At 41.1% G+C, this 18,788-nt stretch overlaps 1 protein-coding gene and 1 long non-coding RNA gene across 4 annotated transcripts in view; one reads left to right on the top strand and one right to left on the bottom strand.

Moving 5' to 3' along the window:
* robo1 (roundabout, axon guidance receptor, homolog 1 (Drosophila)) overlaps positions 1-18,788 on the bottom strand; it is a 254,486-nt gene that overhangs the window by 175,245 nt on the left and 60,453 nt on the right. Inside the window, exon 1 of one of the 3 annotated variants that reach the window (XM_034207110.1) lies at positions 10,394-10,693. The exons of the other annotated variants lie outside the window; for them this stretch is intronic. Coding sequence (XP_034063001.1) covers positions 10,394-10,520 — 127 coding nt within the window. The 5' untranslated portion in view covers positions 10,521-10,693. Of the gene's footprint in view, positions 1-10,393; positions 10,694-18,788 lie in introns of those variants that run through there. 3 annotated transcript variants of the gene reach the window in all.
* LOC117540442 lies at positions 754-4,641 on the top strand. Its single transcript, XR_004568169.1, has 3 exons — positions 754-1,360; positions 2,756-2,935; positions 3,647-4,641. It is a non-coding gene; the product is annotated as an uncharacterized LOC117540442 (long non-coding RNA).

Below are 18,788 nucleotides of genomic sequence, written 5' to 3'. Positions count from 1 at the left end.
TTCCCACCGTGGAAGACACAACCACTGACGCAGCTGGATTATACTTACAGTGATGCAGATCTGCCACTATGGCAGCCATGCGCACAGGCATAATTGGAATAGCTATTCAACTGATTTCCAAAACCAGACTGTGGCATAAAATATGTTTTCGTTTATTTGGTGTTGTTTGAAACGGTTCTGGGAATTGTAATGTAAGTTTCAGTTGCTACTCTAAGGTTTTTTCATCATAGAAAGATGAGCTCTCCATTAAGATTGTGTTGGCAATTGTATAGAATTGCCATCTGTCATCACATCAAATTGTTCAACAGTCACACAGCCTCTTATTCAACAAGCAGCAGTAGTACCATTTATGCTTAGGTTGCCTATAATAAATCTCCACTTGTGCAACTTTAAGTCATGACTAAGCCAAAATGTGTCGCACATAAAAACAGGGTGCCTTCAGCTCAAGAGGGGTGTGCTGCTCTCTGGAGGTGTGAGGCCTGTCCTGTAATTACCACTTCATCAGTGAAGTCTAAAGGCCGCTACACACCAACCTGAGACCAAAGAACGCGTACCGAAGGCGTCCCGACTTTTACGTCCGCTACGTCGCCTGCGTCGGCTACGCCGCCCGCCTACGCCGCCCGCCTACGAACACACCGCAAAGACTTCAGTCGACGAGTGGCAATAACTGTCCTTTCCAGCAGGCAGCGGTAGTGTGTATTCGTCATTCAAAAGAGGCAACAGCCAATCAGAGTGATTTCTTTGGCCGACTTTCTTTGGCCGATTCAACATCAGCCGCGGGAGGTGTGAAAATGTACCGTAAAGCAACAACGGTGCGGGACACACCAACCTGAGTAGGGCGCCGCGAATGCCCGACTGCCTCTGATGGCCTCTGACTCCCAAAATCAGGTAGGTATGTCAGAGCATTAAAGGTCGATTTTCGGCGTCGATAGATCGGCGATGAGCGTCGTGTCGCCCTACTCAGATTGGTGTGTACTGCACCGCTGTGTCTTTTCGGCCGTGCCGACACCTTCCGCCGCCGATTCGACATGTTGTATTGGGAGGCCGTCGGCCAAAGTAATCACTCTGATTGGCTGTTCAGCTTAGCAAATCTGTGCATGAGAAGCGAAACGGAAGTGAGGGACCCAAACAAACGAATAAGTAGGCACACACAGACGGCTATTCTTTTTCATTTTCATCTCACCTGGACGCAAGAGTTTATTTTTCATCATGGCGATCTGGAATGATGAAACCGAAGACCAACTTATCAGCTACATCCAGGAGAGGCCAGCTCTGTTCGACATTACAGAGAAACTGTACGCGAACCGCATAGTGAAAACCGGACTCTGGCGAGAGATTGAAGCTCTACTTGTTTTATCAGGTAAGATTCTCTTTTTTTTTCATCATTTGAGCTCTTTAGCAGAAACTGTTGGTTTGTTATTGTTTGCCAGCGTACATTGATGTTAACGTGAAATATAATTTGATATTTCAACCTTGTGTGTTGTTGTTATTTTTTGCTAGCTGTTGCTACTGGTTTGGCACTGCATATATATATATATATATATTAGGGCCGGGACTCGATTAAAAAAATTAATCTAATTAATTAGAGGCTTTGTAATTAATTAATCGAAATTAATCGCATTTTTAATCACATATAAATATTTGACCTGAGAACAGTGAGAAGCAATTTTTTTCACATGGATTTTAGTATACCATTAGGCGCATTCACACCGCAGTACTTTTCCCACAAAGATTCATGAGAACTTAGTTCATGAGAACTCTTTGAACCTGGGGGAGGATTAGGCAAATGAAGCCGCTGACGTCACTTCTTCTTCTTCTGCTTTGGATTTACTGGCAGGCCGCAAACCACTTCACGGCGTATACTGCCGCCCAAAGTCCCCGGCCGGAAGTCCCCGGAGTTGGGGACTGGCTTCAGTAGAAGCTGCTGGGAGTCCCAGCAGCTTCTACTGAAGCCTTCCGAGTAAATCGCCAGAACGCCGACACCTCCTCATCTCCACCGCTCCCATGTTTTATTTTGTGTTTTCATAAGTTAGTCTCTCTGCGTTTCTGCGCTGGGATAATGCTAATGCTAATAATGCTAATGCGAGGATAATAAAATGGCGGCTTCACAAAACTTTTTGGGAGTTTTACGGGGCGTGGTTTGCAATCCGCCCAGCCAATCAGAAATATAGCTATTTTCTCACAAGAGAGCCGTACCCGTGGGGGTAAAAAGGGGGTAAAAAGGTTCTCATGAACTAATTTTAGTACCGGCTCTTTTTGGTGTGAACGCGATAAAAGAGGCTAACGTCCACGCTAGCTTCCACGCTAGCTGCTATATGTTTTTGCATTGAGGTGATACTTGAGGCTTGATGTGCTGCGGTGATATGCGAATTCCTTTTTGCATAATTTGCACACAACCGTGCTCTTATCGACGCTTCCATCCGTCCGTTTTTTTAAAACAACATTTCCCACTGTTGTTCACTGTGGTTTGTTGTTGTCTGAAGTCATGAACGTTAGTTGGTGCTCCAGTATAATCGGTACGCCTGAAACTCATCCAGTGAGAAACGTTCCGCGGTGCAAAAATAAGTGCGATTAAAATGCGTTAATTTTTTTAACGCGTTAATTTTTGTGTGATTAATTAATCTTAATTAACGCGTTAAAGTCCCGGCCCTAATATATATATATATATATATATATATATATATATATATATATATATATGAATTGGACATTCTTACTAGCCACAATGCTTAAATAGTTTATTTGTGTGCTTCAGAGAAAGAGCTCAAGAAAAAGTGAGATTCTCTGCGAACCCAGTACACCCGGTACAGGATAATTGCACCATCGGGTAGTTCTGGAACACTAAAGACTGGCAGACAGCAGTGGATCCTGACCAGGCTGCAGTTTCTAGAGCCCTACACAAGAAGGAATGAGTACTTCAAACCTCACCATCACGGTAACTATTTTATTTGTTGAGTCAAAATAAGTGTTTATTGCTTCTCTCATTTACAAAAACATTATTTCATTCATTTGCAGTGGTAAATATAACAATAACAGAATAATATAAATATTATTGTATTATAATTATTGATGAATTAATCACCTTAATGTGGCAGCTGGTAAAGGAGGAGCTGATTTAAATTACATTATATACTGCTGGGTAGCTTATGAAATTCACCATGGGATCAATAACGTTTTCATCTTAACCTATAATAATAGATAATACATGATAAAATATGTCTTGATTATATGTTGTATTGTTCTGAATCTTCAAAGTTACTAAAGTTATCAAATAAATGTAGCAAAGTATTACACTATTTGCCTGAATGGGAGTGCAGTACAGTACTTAAGTAAATGTACTTTGTTACTGTCTACCGCTGTTCATTGTTCAAGATTGAAATGTAAATTTGCAAGACGGTTACCGCCCCTCTATTCACATGTTGCCTTTCATACTGTGGCTCCTATCTTCCACAATCTGTCTAGAAGTATGTTTTTAGCATCTGAATAGAGCCATCACAGTTTGTCTATGTGCCTCTCACACGTGACCACACCCGAACTAATGGCACACACATTCAGGGTATTGTTTTGTTATGAATGGTTAGTAAACAGTTTTAAGAATCCATGGTATTAAATCCAACTAATTGTGAATTTATTTTAAATGTTTAAGGAACCTCCGGTGGCTGCAGAATCACCTGATGGCACCAGCAGTGAAACCTGGACCAGCACCCCTGAGGAGCCCTTCCTCTTTGAGGCTGAGTCAAGGTCCTGCACTCCCCTGGCAGAATCCAACATCTGTGGAACAGAGTCCACACCGGCACCGCTCGGAGAGGGGCCAAGCCTACTCAGTCAGTTAAGCACTCCAAGGCCTCCGGTGAAGCGCGGCAGGAAGATTCAGGATGAGTCCGCCAGTGAGGCGTCAAAAATATAGATGCACAAGATTGGCAGGACCATGGAACATTTTACTTCCACGGGTGAACATAATGACGACATCGCGGCCCATTCAAACGTGTTTGAACACAGACTGCGGCGGTTGCCACGTAATGTGCTGCCACACTTCCTGCGTGATGTGGAAAACATCTTCTTTAGGTATTTAACGGTCGTAGAAACCGGCAGATTTGTCTATGCGATGGTAAACAGCTTGCCCTGTCTTATTCTGTGGTTGGATACAGACAGACTGACTGCCCTATATGCATGCATTTACGTCTGAGTGCCCTACAGTGTGCATTTCAGAAGATAGGCTGTCTCATCAGCAACATTGATAATGAAAGAGCTGACAAACTGTGCTGTAAATTGAACTCATTCTGTCAAACATGAATATGTGTATTTAATGTGCAGAAGTTTACCAAGTCTGATGTATTTATTTTTAAATAATGGAAGGATGAATACAGCTAAAGAAACCTGAATCAAGAGTTGTTTTTTTTCACCAAAATGTTCAACATCTGGACAACCCTGTTTTACACCTTCTCAAGTAAGAAAGCCCTGACCAATCAGTATGGTTCACTAGTTCAGCCATAAACATAATCCTTCATCCACTTCCTGAATGGAAACAGTACCAGGAGAAGACATTATTAACATTTGATTGTGTTTTAGTTTTGGTTGCTTTTATTATATGGACAATAATTAAAAGAGGCATATTTGTCTTGGGCAATGCGCACCACAACATTAAGCAACTGTAATAAAAAAAAAACCTCTCTTTTTATAGTTTATTTTTTGTTAATCCTCGGCCAAACATTCTTTATCTATTCTTCTTACACACATCAGAGACGTTTGGCAGCTTTTAAATAACATCTACTGTATATGAATTAAAGTGCTAGTGTATTTATTGCCATTGCTTTACTTTTATTAAAACATTTATCATTAGAGTTCAACTTGATGGAGGCTTGACAAATGATAGCTTCAAGCATTTTAATTTAAACTTTGGCAAGCAAAAAAGTCCTTGTGATGGCGGAGGTTCAACTCCTTACATTAGTTTATGGCAGTACAATTAAACCCAACCCATTAGTGAATCAGCAGCCAGTCAAGAGACATAAACAAATAAAAGCAGCTTTTTATATCCTCTCCACTATCCATATTTTTAATTGATCAGGATATATTTTTAATGTAAATGTTATGCAAATATCTAGTGATATTCTTCTAGTGAGTGAAGGGCCTTCAAGTAACAGACATCAGGACAAAAATAGATACATATGAAAAGTGTTTTTTTCCCCTTTACATTATATTATATATTTGATACGTCTGAGATCCAGATGTGGAAACCAGGAAAAAGACATTGCCTGTAAAAAGTTTAAGTGAAAGTGGCGTGAAAAGAGAATAATAAAACATCAAAGAGTGGGCGGTGTGGTGCCATTTGATTTTTAACCTCTGAAGACCTGCCTCAGCACAGAATGACCCTTGATCCGTAATATCCTCAGATTCCCAGATCCGTGTGCTTTCACTCCGGCCCACGCATGTCACAACCCCATATTTATGGACCATGTCTTATCACAGTGTCCACCTGTTCTTTTACTTCTCTCTGCTAAAAAGTTTAAATTCTTGTCATAAATCCTCGCATTTGAAGTTTCTTCACGTTTAGGTGAATGCAACAAACTACCAAAGACTGAGTCACATACCCAGTCGTAACCACAAAACATAACGCACTACCAGACGCTGTGAAGCTGAAACAAATATACTACTTATAGGTTTTTTCTATTGTCATCTACTGAAAGAGTACATGGAGTACTTGTTTGCACAAGGGCAAGATAAATATTCAGATACAGACCCAAAGGACTCAAAGCAGCAAGGAATAACCCAGAAAAAATAAAAATAAAGACAACATGCTTATTAACACCTCTCACAGTAAATAACAGGGCGAGTATGAATTAACATTTTATGAAGAGTTTTTTTAATGAGTTAAGATCAAATATTTGGAAATGTTAGATTTAAAAGAGGAAGAGATATCATACATGCCTCAAACAGGCACGTGCAATAACTGTCTCACATGCCTGAGAAGGTCTGCTGGGTTGGCCTATGTTTCTGATGACAGTGTGTGTGTGGTTACTGCCTGGCCTCTGACCTAAACCACATGATGCAGTCCACAGATCATTAGCACTCATTCATTCACTCTATCTCCACCAGGCTGTATGTCACTGTTGCCATCTATTGGATACATGAGTTCATATCCCTGCATGTGCAACTCCCATGGAACATATGTCATGCTGGTTTTAGCTTAATCTTATATTTACAATGGTAGTGTGGGTAAAGTTGTACATGATAGTTGTAATGTACATTCAAAGTATCCGTCTTCATCGGTACTTCTGTTTCTTATAGGACTAAGTAGAAACATATTCACTTTAAATTATATACAAAAGCCCTTTTTACTTAGTATATCTTAGAGGCAGCCATTCACGTGTGTTTTCTGTTAGCATCTTGTGGGGAGTAAATCAGCTGTAAATCCTATAATCTTCATCATCCATCATAAGGATGAGTCCATGTCACAGAGGAGAATCAAAACCTCAGCAAACAGCACGAGTTTGCACCAAAGCTCATCTTTATCCATGCATACTGGTAAATACACTGTATTCATTATAAACGTTGATGTATTTTCAAAAGAAGGTCAGAACTTCTGCTTTCAGCAACACAACCAACCCACCGCAGAGGAGTCTTTTGAGCAGCAAATAGTTGCAATTACTCAGAAGGAGAAGATGTAAAAAGGGAATAAAGTTACAGGCGTAAAGGAAAGGATTGCAGGGAGGGGCATATCTGAGCCTTGTGGACTCAAAGCGACAACTTGTCACTAAAAATAGAAAATGTAATATTTTATTTATTATATACTCACACTCGCACATGCACAAACACACGCGGAAACGCATACACCAAAATCTCTATGTATTAGTCCTACTGAGAATTCACGTACTGGACTGTGTGTGTGTGTGTGTGTGTGTGTGTGTGTGTGTGTGTGTGTGTGTGTGTGTGTGTGTGTGTGTGTGTGTGTGTGCGTGCGTGTGTGTGATCTTTTGACTGAGAGATAGAGATTGTGCCTACATGAATTTGGAAAGTGCACACCTTGCTCTGTCAGAGTGAAGAGCTCTGCCTTGCAAAGTCTTAGAAGAGATTTAGTCTCAGGTAGCAAATAATAGCTGGTGACATTATCACTTATATCAGCAGGCTGCCCTCATGCCAGCGACGTGCAGTCAGGGGAGGCAGGGGAGGCAGAGCCTCACCTGTCATACTCATAGACTGGCCATACTACAATGTAACGGAAAAACAACTAAAGAAAAACTAAATAGTAATAATAATAAAATGTCTCCACTGATCTGTGTTGTAAATGTGATTTATGTATGATTCCAATCGCTTTTTATAGTCAAAATCAGCAAATTTGCCGAGCTCCGCTACAACTACATGGGAGAGATGAGGAGTGAGGCAGGGACGAGCTCTGCCTCACGTAAGCCCACAGTAACTGGCTGGAGCGCGGGCACTAATTTAGCGCGGGCACTTATTTTGTGAGCGCGCTCAAGCCAGTTACTGTGTGGTAAGGTGAGGCACAGATGAGCTCTGCCTCACCTCAGAATGCGTCACCCCACAGAAACTGGCTGGAAAGCGGGCACTAAGTGCATGCCTGTTACCATCTCACTGTAGGTCACCAATGTAATGTTTGTAGATCCCTTTATTACATTTATCCTCGCCATCCATGGTCTCTAAATAACTTATTTCACGTATATATGATATTTAGGCTCGCCGTACAACGGCAATGAAAAAAGCACCAGGTTAGGCAGCCATAACCTCTGCCGCACTGAAGGGGGCGCACGTGAGCCCACAGGTCCTTGTTGCTACTGTTATTCTACGCAGAGACGGTAAAGACGCGAACAACAACTAGACTTTTGAAACTAGAGGAAGATAAGGAGGACTTGAGGAGATTGTTGTCCAGAAGGATAGAATATGGACTTCATCTTCAAGTCAAGGTAATACCACATTGGTAATGAACATGGGATCTTACTAAGAAAGAACAATCCAATATTTAGATTGTGGGTATCCTTTTGTTGAACGGTCTGTTTAAAATGAATCGAAACATCAGACCCAAAAAGCTTTTGAAAATAACAGAATATTTCGATTAAGGTCAGAATATAATATTTGTAAATCTGACCCTGAAAGAGTCAGTGCCTCACCAGCCATGAACCTCACCGCACGTCACTGCCTCATGCATATCACTGTATTATTTGTGGGCTGCCAAATGGAACTTTTGTGTGCAAACATGCAGCATGCCACATTTAGTATATAGCAGAAAAGTGAGATAAACCCACACACATTTTTACATTTCGGTGGTTATTACAGATAATGTATGTTTCTACAAGGTGACATTATAATAAAAAATAGCAAAAATAAGATGCATTTGAAATGTTTTGTATGTGTCAGACTCCATCTACTGTAGTGTTGTATTTTGATTTCAACCCAGGCAGCATCTTTCAAAAATAATGACGTTCCTAGTCAAATATACTGCATGCATACAGCAGGGTTGGAGTTCATAGACATGACATGTACCAAGGCTTTTCTGCGCTGCACTATTTGTACAGCTGAAAACAGCTGCATGCAGCATTTAGAAACAACATTGATGAAAGTGGGGAAAGCAAACCAATACACCAAGGCCATAAAACCAACCTACTTCATATACACACGCATTCATTTGAATAATTACTGATGTTAAAATATTGATTATAAATAATGATATACCTTATACTATTGATAATGTGTGCCAGGCCATTGTTGGATTCAATGTTTGAAATGTATTCTAGGATACAGAGCTTTAAGCTAATGCAGCACTGCACACCTGTGTTTCCTGTGGATCATTGCTGAGGTGAACTGCATGTTAATGGTTGTGAGTTTGAGTCTCTGTTCCAGGTCCACAGGGAGTTGTTGGTTCAGGTAAATGATGGCAAAGACTTAGAGCTCTTAAACACACCATGCATGTATTACTCGGGCTGTAAAAACACACATGTTATCAATAACGTTGATTGACAGGGAGAATGTACACCATCTTTTGTGTTAAGTACTATGCATGAGCAGAGTCTGATACAAGACAGAAAAAGGTTGGGTTCAGGGTATAGAACAGCTCTGAGATACACTGAAGCCGTATGCAGCAAATGTATGAAAGGTAGAGATCAAGCTTGCTACCATCTTGTCGTCTGCAGGCAGTTTCCTGCTTGTGAATTGGAAAAACACTCAAAACATGTCAAGCACAGAGCAAATTGAATATTTTAAAATATGAAAAACATTTTAGAAAACACATTTCTTTCAATTAAAGATGAAGATTTTGTTGTCGCAGCAAAGAGTGCACCAACATTTTTTTAAATTCCTCCCGTATCACTGTTGCCTGAACTCATCTTTGAGCTTGGTTGAGTCAAACTGTCAGCTGATTACAAAATGTGGCATTTGAGACCCCTTTACAGAATTAGAAATGGTATCTTCAAGTAGCTAAATATAAACCTAAACTCAAGACTTCTAGTGTCATTGGCATCCAACACTGTAAAAGATATCACGTTTCATGCCACCCTGTGCCCGCTGTGTCTCCTTGGGAAGGAAAGCACCCTGATAGCTTGACTTAGTGCCTCTTCCATCCCATTCCAGTCATTTAATCTTGGAATAGTATCAAGATAGCGATCTCCCTTTAACCTCCACTGAGGGGACGGACACAAAGGGACAAACACCCCACTTCATCACTCAGCGTCAAGCAGTGGTGGCATGCCAAACAATCCCATTAGCCTAAAGCCAAAAGCCCGGGGACAGAGGCTATGTCCTGAATCAACCGCAGCTCTCTGCTCATTTGAACATCCTCTCTCCACCCAACATCCATGCACTCACGTGTCAACATATATAATGAACTCACTCAGCGCTCCACTCTGCTGTTACTCTGAGGAAATAGGCATTCCCATCACTCTGAGTAGATTTTTACAACTCAACACTGATCAATTAATGACTACGAATGAGACCCTATGAGATATTCATGCAGGAATATTATAGTGATGCTGGGAGAAAGAGGAGTGCAGGGAGAACATAATAAACTGTGAATTGCAACTTACAGCAAAGGCTAAAGCAGAGACTCTATTGCACTCACGTACATATTGATACATCGTAAAGCTTGCAATGAAAGCAAAGGTCGCTGGCCTCATATAGATAATTTACTTCACTCCCACATACAAGTGCCTGTCACAGAGAAATGAGCTGAGACTCAAACAGCAACCAGCGTAATTAGAAATAGCACACAATGTTGAGTTCTTCCCGAATCTCACTTTAAGAGTCGAGGGAATGAAAAGAAAAGTCAAAGAAAAGTTAAAGCAAGAAAACAGGTTTGACCCTGTCAGTGAAAAAATGCAAAGAGTAAGAAGGAAAGGAAGAGGAGAAGGGAAGCGGATAAAGTGTAGCAGAGGGAGGAGGAGTTACTCACGGCTCCTGTCACCTTTCCACCTCCAGCTTCCCTTGTGCTTCCCTGAGCCGGCCCCTGGTACACACAGTCCACTCAGCACCTCCGCCAGCAGCACCAGCAGCAGCAGGGGCGTATGTCCGCCGGCCATGCCTGCATCCAAAGCTTCCACTGGGGCTACGGCAAAGAGTCGAAGGCCATGGGGAGTTCTATCCCAAACTCGATCATATCTCACACAGCTGTATGGAGAGATCCAAAACAACAAGAAAACCTCCTGCTGCTGCTCGGCTTCCCTTGGAGCGTTAGCCCGGGGCCAAATACTGAAGCCCCAGAGGGGTCACACACTCCTTTTCTTAGAGAGCAATAAGAATGATCCCTCTGAAGGAAATAGCGTCACAGAACAGCACTAGTAGACAGGCAAAGTAAGCCTGGAGTTGTAGAGCCTCTCTCTGAAATATTGATCTGGTCCTTTTCCTCGCTCTGCTCTCTTCCTCTTCCTGTTTTTCAGTGCCTCTTGGAATTAGGGATGTCTTTATTGCAGTCCTGGTCAAAGCCCCAACCTGAGCTCAGAACTAACAGCTCCCATGAGCAGAGATGGCACAGGAAGAAGCAAATCGTTCTCCCTCTTGCAGAGCAGCTTGTTCATGTCACAGTGAGGACCGGTGACACAACACTGATCCAGAAGCAGCCAACTCCTGTCACTTGCACCAGGCAGTGACTGAGCGACTGTATCCAGGAGTGTGTGTGAATGCATGTGCGTCCTCCCCCTCTCTCCTCGTCCACATACTCGTCTCAGATCTCACGAGGCAGTGTTGATATGAAAATAAGGAATAAATCACAGAGATAGTTCACTACAGAGCAGCCTTGACTTTGACAACAGAGCGTCTGAGAGAGAGGAGGAGAGAGAGAGAGTTCATCTAGCAAAGGTGGGAGGGAGGGAGATACGGAGGAGAGAGACAAGCGTGGGGGGTGTGAGTGCCAATTTCTCAAGTGCAATGCCTCTTGCGCTTTTGCACGCCCATGATGCTTGTTCATGAATGTATTTTCATCATGAATACCCACACAGCCCGACTGAGACTCAACCAATGTCACATGTGTGTCTGTGTGTGAGTTTGTGTGTGGGTGGGTGTTAGTGTGGGGGGGTTGCTCCTTAAGCAGATATACTGTAATCTTAGGCTTTCATTGATTTAAAAAACAACAAAAGAGAAACTGATGTACCTGCATGCCCTACCCCCCGACCTGCCAAACATGCATCTGTTTAGACAAGTACTGCAGACTAGTTAGACTGGCTGTGTGGCAGTACATCGCTTAAATTAATACCTGCAACACCGTTTAGAAAAGTAGCATGGATGATAGCAGCTTTACAAAACAGTTACACTTTGATATGTATGTCATACAATAACAAATGGTTAGCTGAAATTGGCATCACTTGTTTAGGTGAATAATTTCCCTGTGTGTTCCCTGGGTAAGACCTGATGAATGGCTGCCCTTACTGTTCATTGTTTATACTATTTTATTTACCTGTATTGGATCTTTGTGACTTATGTGTGCACTTATATCTGCTTTCTTTAGAGATAGCATACTAATAAGTTAAAAATGAAAGTAACGGTTAGATTAAAGACTTTAGGCCGCAATTACAGTACAGTAATTATGAAAATGTTTAAGCAATAACAACCTCGAAATAAATTGCACTAATTTACATTAAGCAAAAAACCTTCAGATCCTTGTATTATTTTGGGAGACTTGTCTTTTAAGTGTTTGTCGACAGAAAAAAATCTTCCCATTAAGCTATTAAAATTATGGAATAAGCCAATAACAACTGATGGATCCAAAGAGCACTGGGATGTGGCCATCATAAATACTTTATTGGTACTTAAAGTGCTGGCTACAATGAAAGTGTTGACAAAAATGATCCTTAATTATTCCACAAATAACAGTACTTTTTTTATTTCATTAAAGTGTCTTAAAATCACACACACACACACACACACACACACACACACACACACACACACACACACACACACACACACACACACACACACACACACACACACACACACACACACACACACACACACACACACACACACACACACACACACACACACACACACACACACACACACACACACACACACACACACACACACGAGATTATTTTGGTAAAAAAACGAGCTCAGCAAGTCTGGGTTTAGTGTTACAATGCCCATTTCCTCCCGCTGCCGGGCTGTCAGGAGGCAGGTGAGTGCAGGTTAACGTGGGAAACTGGAGGTGGCTGCAGCATCACCCCCCCCCTCCCTCTGCTCTCCCTCATGTCTCTCACATGACCTTCATAACCGTTGTGTGAAATTCCATTACCAAGTGTAAACTGCCCCTAAACAAACACAATCCAATCCAAATGAATGGGAATGTACAGTGTGCAAGGACAGTTTGAGGAGGAAGGAAGCATACATATGAATACTGACTTGTTTGAATAATGCTTTTTATAAATAACAATTTTGTTGAATGGTGTGGACATTGCCCTACAAAAGTGTCCCTGTTTGATGGTCATGTAATCCTGATGTAGTGGCCCTTAAGGACCAAGCCCCTGGAGGTGTAATTAATCATGTTACATTAGCCACTGATGAAAGTCTGATTAAAGCAGCTCTCTAATGATTAGGCCTCGGGAATAATTACCACTGCAGTGAGGACGGCCACTTCAACCTCTCAGGACGCCAATCAACACTTCTACCTGTAAAATGTCACAGCTTATGCCAACTGCTTAGAGACTTGGACAATGCACAGTGTATGCTGGGAGAATAAATGACGCGACAAGTTACAACATGAGGCAGCCTTTACTGACTGTTGACAGGTAGCCTAATGTGTATGTTTTAAGATGAATTGTATCTTTGTTCATATGCAGCCTGAGAAGAAGATTAGCCTGAACCAAAGGGTGTGCCACATGTGGATAAAATGCTTAGCAAAAACAAACGAATGACGTTATTTGTCTGGTTACAGAGAATGGATACATTGATAAAAGATGACTACGTAAACTCTCAGCAAAGGTATTAGAGATTTAAGACTCCTTTTGTTGTGTTTCACTCACTGAGACAGAAGAGAAGCAAGCAACAACATGTGATGTGATGCTGATGTCACTAACAAACTGTCATATCATTGTATTCGATACAAGCTGAACCGCACACATTTTGAATGCTGACAAATGCTAAAGTGTTTTAATACACAACAATTCAAAGTGTTCCTATTGAGTCTCATTGAATACTGTTGCTAGCTAATTCACACATCCTGTCAGTCATGATGCCACACAGGCTTCAACTCTACCTTATCTTGTCATCCTCTAGATCAGAGGTGCCCAGTACGTCGACCGCGGGGGCAATGCTGGTAGATCGCGAGTCATTCATAAAAAAAAATGAATGATCCCTCCTCCCTTGGCCTCCCTGCCACTTAATTCACAGAAAAAGCGAACTATCGCTTTCCAGTCTGTTAACCCAGAATGCAAAGCGATACAAAATCAGTCAAGTGCCGGGAAAAATTAAAGAGACAAACAACAAAATGAGTGCGGGACCGAGCAAAAAGCTAAAGACATACCACTTCCATCCAGAATGGGAGGAAGAATATTTGTTTGTGATGTCACATTCAAAGGTTATTATTTGTAAAGCAAGCGTCGCTCTGCCAAAGAAAGGTAACGTGGAGAGGCATTATCGGAGTGTTCACAAGGCATATGACAGCGACTTCCCTCCGAGTAGCGAGTTGAGAAAGAGAAAGGTCATGTATTATTGCTACAAAAACATTATCTCGCAGTCTTAGTGTCGCCAACTCGTTTCTAACATGCAAAAAGACAAACAAATGCGTCTATGGTCGGTGTATTTTCGACCTTTCCAATCCAGACGAGATCTCTCTCCCCCGTCTGTGTGCGAGGGGGCGGGGCAGTTTACACACACGGCTGCTACATGCAGCAACATGGAGGAGATGGCGAACAGACAATGACAATGCTCCTTGCCAAGAGAGTTTAGCATGTGAGGGCGGTAACACGAGCAATTTGTCTAAACATTTATCAAAAGTGCACCACATTCAGACGGAGAAATGCACCGGGCTCGACTGTCTTTCTAGTAGCCCTGTAGCCCCCCCCATCCACGAGTAACTTTTCCACGTCAGGTGTTATTATGTATGCTAGCAACAACACACGGAGTTAACTCAATGATTCAAACATGGGTTAATGATTAGAGGTAACAGAGTTACTCTTTATTTTGTTAAAGTTTCAGCTATTCTGTTCACAGTTCTGTCATCAGATTATTTAATACGATTTGTTAAAACATTGTTGTTTCTTTTGATGTGAAATATTATTTATTTTATTTAAATAAAAAGCAATGTTAATTTTGTTCACAATTTGTTAAGTTAATTAATAATATATGTATTTTTGAATCAAGTATTCATCTTTATTGTCTTCATTGTTAGTTTCCACATGCCTAAAACAACCTCAAGCTAAATCTAAAAGTTGATGGCTAAACAAGAGGGTTTGATAAATTGTGCAAGGCATACAGTAATAGTCTGAATAGTCGATTAATCGTTTCATTAATCGATAGATTAATCGATTATCAAATGAGTCGTTTGTTGCAGCCCTATTGTAGTTATCCCATGTATAAATAAAACGTGTTATTCAGCAACCCTTGCAATTTGGGATTTTATTTTTGGTTGGTAGACCTCGGTGAGCTGGTCATTTCAAAAGTAGCTCACCAGCCAAAAAAGTGTGGGCACCCCTGCTCTAGATACTCCTGTAAGGCATTCATCTTTATGCATTTGATATGCTGATGGGGGAAAGCAATACATATAAGCTGCCCCACAACGAGACTTGAGCATATAGTCAAAATGAGGAACATAAATCTTGGTTTAAAGTTTCCTGTACAAGCAACCTTTGAGAATATCTAACAAAGTTCTAACGCCTCCTTCCTCAACAGCATTGCCAGACCCCATCCCCCCTTAACCTTCAGTTAAAGAGGAGCCTCAGGTTTATACTCTGCACTGGGATTGTAGGCTTTAGTCTCCAAATACTCAATATCCAGTGCAACAATAACCAGAGAGTGAAAACACGTTCACACCACACCCTTTGTGAACAGCTACTGTTAGGTGCAGCTACAGACTTGCAGCGCCCAGCTTGAAATAACTGCTAAGCCTTGCAATTATCATAACCTTAGATCAAATGACTACCCCCAGGAATAAGCTTGATAAAATGCTTATGGTTAGATCAAAATGCTTAGTATTAGTATTATATCCTTCCCTGAACTCATGTTTTAGTGGTGCAACAGTGAGCTTCATGTTCTGGCTGGAAATTGCTGCCTAATGGTCTTGAATAGCTTCAGGAGCTGGAGAAAGAAACCCGCATGTACACATAAACATTGTTTAGATATTCTCTGTATGACCTTGTGCATTAAAATGATTTAATGACTGACGCCTTATTGTATGTTATAAACAACCCGGTATCACGGCAATACGTGAACATGTGACGATTTACCATGCTGGGAGACGAATAATAAAATTCAATAACGTGCTTTAACCACCAGGTGTCGCTTTCTATCAGCTGTGCACCGTTATGGTGTAAATACAGCCTATCTACCAATTGGATCAAATATAAAAGTCAGCCAAATTAGTGTTGATACTGCAAGGAGACGTGTTGTGTGAAAAATAAATGTAAGATGTTGTTTAATTGCTTATATATTTATGATCCACGTCACGTTTTCAGTTTTGGCGGCAGTTCTTCCTGTTTGTCTACAAGTCTTCTCAGCAGGGCTCTATAAATAGAGAACTACGGCAGATATATGTAATATTTAATGCAGCCGAACCGTGTATTACAATGGCGTTATGTGATGACTTTCAAAGAGAAAAGCAAGCACACTCGGAATAAATTATTATTATTTAAAAAAAAAAAACGTTTTCAGGATTTCACATCGCATAAACACCAAATCCCAGCGTGCATTGCGGCTAAACCATCCAATCATCGAGCTGAGGATCTTGCCTACGTCTGTTTCCGGTTTCGTTTATGACGGATGTATTTTGTTATACACACATTCCTTCACATTTAAATTGACATTAAAGTATTTCGTGAGGCCTTCTAACATGTTTTTAAATATAACTACGGTTGTAGTTGAAGAGTTTGTAAATTAACATGAACCAAATCTGTTGCCTGGCAACGCAATCACACAACGTCATGTCCGTTAATTCCACATCCACACCATGATCCACACACATGGATTAACATTGATTTAATACATTAATGTAGCCTTTGTTTCTGCTAAAAGAGGTGTCGACCAGCTGGGGCAACAAGAAAATCTGCGTAATCGAGTGTGACTATTAAAAAATAAATCATTATTATATTAATATTGACAATAACAACCGACCGTCGGGGTAGCATTTGCTTGGCATTCCCGGGTATTTCTCCACTGGTTAACATTAACAATATCGTGTAACTGTCACGTTTGAAGGGACACAATCGTGACATCTTCACGTCTCCCAGCATGGTAAATCCTCACATGTTCACGTATTGCCGTGATACTGGGTTGGTTATAAACCCTGGTCAAGGTGGTGGCTTTCTTTTTGTTGTATCCCTCTTACCCATGTTTTCTGTGAACATCATATTTAACAATATCAACCTCTCGAGTGTAACCATTTTTTCATAAAAAGGAAAGCTGACAGAGAGAACATCTAATTAAAGATGACTGTGTGACATGAACATGCATCTTAGAATCAGAGCTCAGCCACTCTGCCTTGAAGAATGCGATCCTCTCTTAAAATCGTGTCCTCTCTCCCCTGTGTCAGTATGTTGTTTGTGATGAAGGAGCTCACATTCTGGCCAACGTGATGCAGCAGCAGGGGTGATGGGTGGTACAAAGACACCCAGCAGGGATGAACAGGCGGAGGACTGGACCCTGGTACACAGCTTGGAGCACAGCATGATAAAGGGGACTGGCACCCACTTTCTGCCATTCAGAAACTCCCACGTGCAGGACAAAAAAACTGGACCATGAGAAGAAAGATTGCTTTGGAGTCAGATATTTCAATTTTAAAACTTCTGTTGTAGGATTTGACACAAAGGGAGAATGTTTCTTGATCCCAACATCAAGCAGTGATACTCGGGTCAGTGGCACAGCCGCACTTCAATCTGCTTTTCATAATGCTATATCAAACATATAGTACAGCCTCATAGCTATTCATCTATTTCAGCAAACATAGCCTACTTTGTTTTTTATCCCAACATTTTGGCTTCTACGTATTATTAAGACACCAAGAGAGTATGGTCCTACAGTATATTGGTATACTTAAGGGAATAACTTTGATGAGAAGATTGATTCACCTCTCATATCTGTACAATAAAGCCGGCGGACAGTTAGCTTAGCAAATAGACTTGGAACAGGCCGAAATAAATAACAAATGTGACATAATGTGCTAATATCTTAGCTTTAGAGTTAGATTTAGTTACATTCGACAGAGCTAGGCATGCTGTTTACCCTTTTCCAGTTGCTAAGCTAAAGTAGCTACATAGATATGATGCTCCATATTTCAAAGACAGAAGAGAGCAAATAAAACAAATGTTAAACTAATCCTTAATGACAGTTGCACCCACATTTTCAATCAGTGTAATACAATCCAACATATCTGTGCAAAGTGATTTGTAGGTGGTATTAAGCTTGTGGAAGCAAATGATAGTATACGGTACTGTCACAGTGACATGACATTTCACTTTTCCAGGGGTGCGCCTTCGGGATTGGCAAAACCTGGTCAATGTATTTACTTTTAATTCAATAAAATCTTTTTGAATTAATATTTTGTGTCACAAGCTCACCCTGCCGGTTCCTTTTGCAACGATGACCTGCTTACTGAACATTATCTCTTATGTAAGAATGGGCTTTCTTGCCTGGGGGCAACCAGAGTCTAAAATAGATAGTGCACTTTGAAAGTGTATTAAATCAAAATCTTAATTTGTGCTAATTAAACTTTTTAAATAAATAACTTGACTTTTTATTTTAATGCATTTCATTGTAATTTAAATGATATGCTAGTGTTTTTCGAGGGAATAGGCAGATGGAGCATAAATTAGCCATGGGGACTTTGGCTCTACAGTGAAACAGTGTGATGACAGATTTTGTTTTCAACCAGCATACCAGAGTTTCAAGCGATTCATATTTCATTACTGTCTCGACCTCCAGAAGGCAAGGAGGAATCAGGATCTAGATCACATAGAGATTGGGGGGGGGGGGAACCCGGGCTAAGAATTACTGCATGATACACAGCTCAGTGACATCTAATCTACAGGTTGTAAATACAGTTGAGCCCAGGTCAGATCTGAGTATCCGGTATCTAGTGTGAGCATGATCTTTGAAAGAGGAGTGCAGTCATACAGTACTGTAAGTGGGGGGCACATATCTAT

This window comes from Gymnodraco acuticeps, unplaced genomic scaffold, assembly GCF_902827175.1.
Source record: "Gymnodraco acuticeps unplaced genomic scaffold, fGymAcu1.1, whole genome shotgun sequence".
Classification (NCBI taxonomy): domain Eukaryota; kingdom Metazoa; phylum Chordata; class Actinopteri; order Perciformes; family Bathydraconidae; genus Gymnodraco; species Gymnodraco acuticeps.
This window is presented reverse-complemented; position numbering and strand designations above follow the sequence as displayed.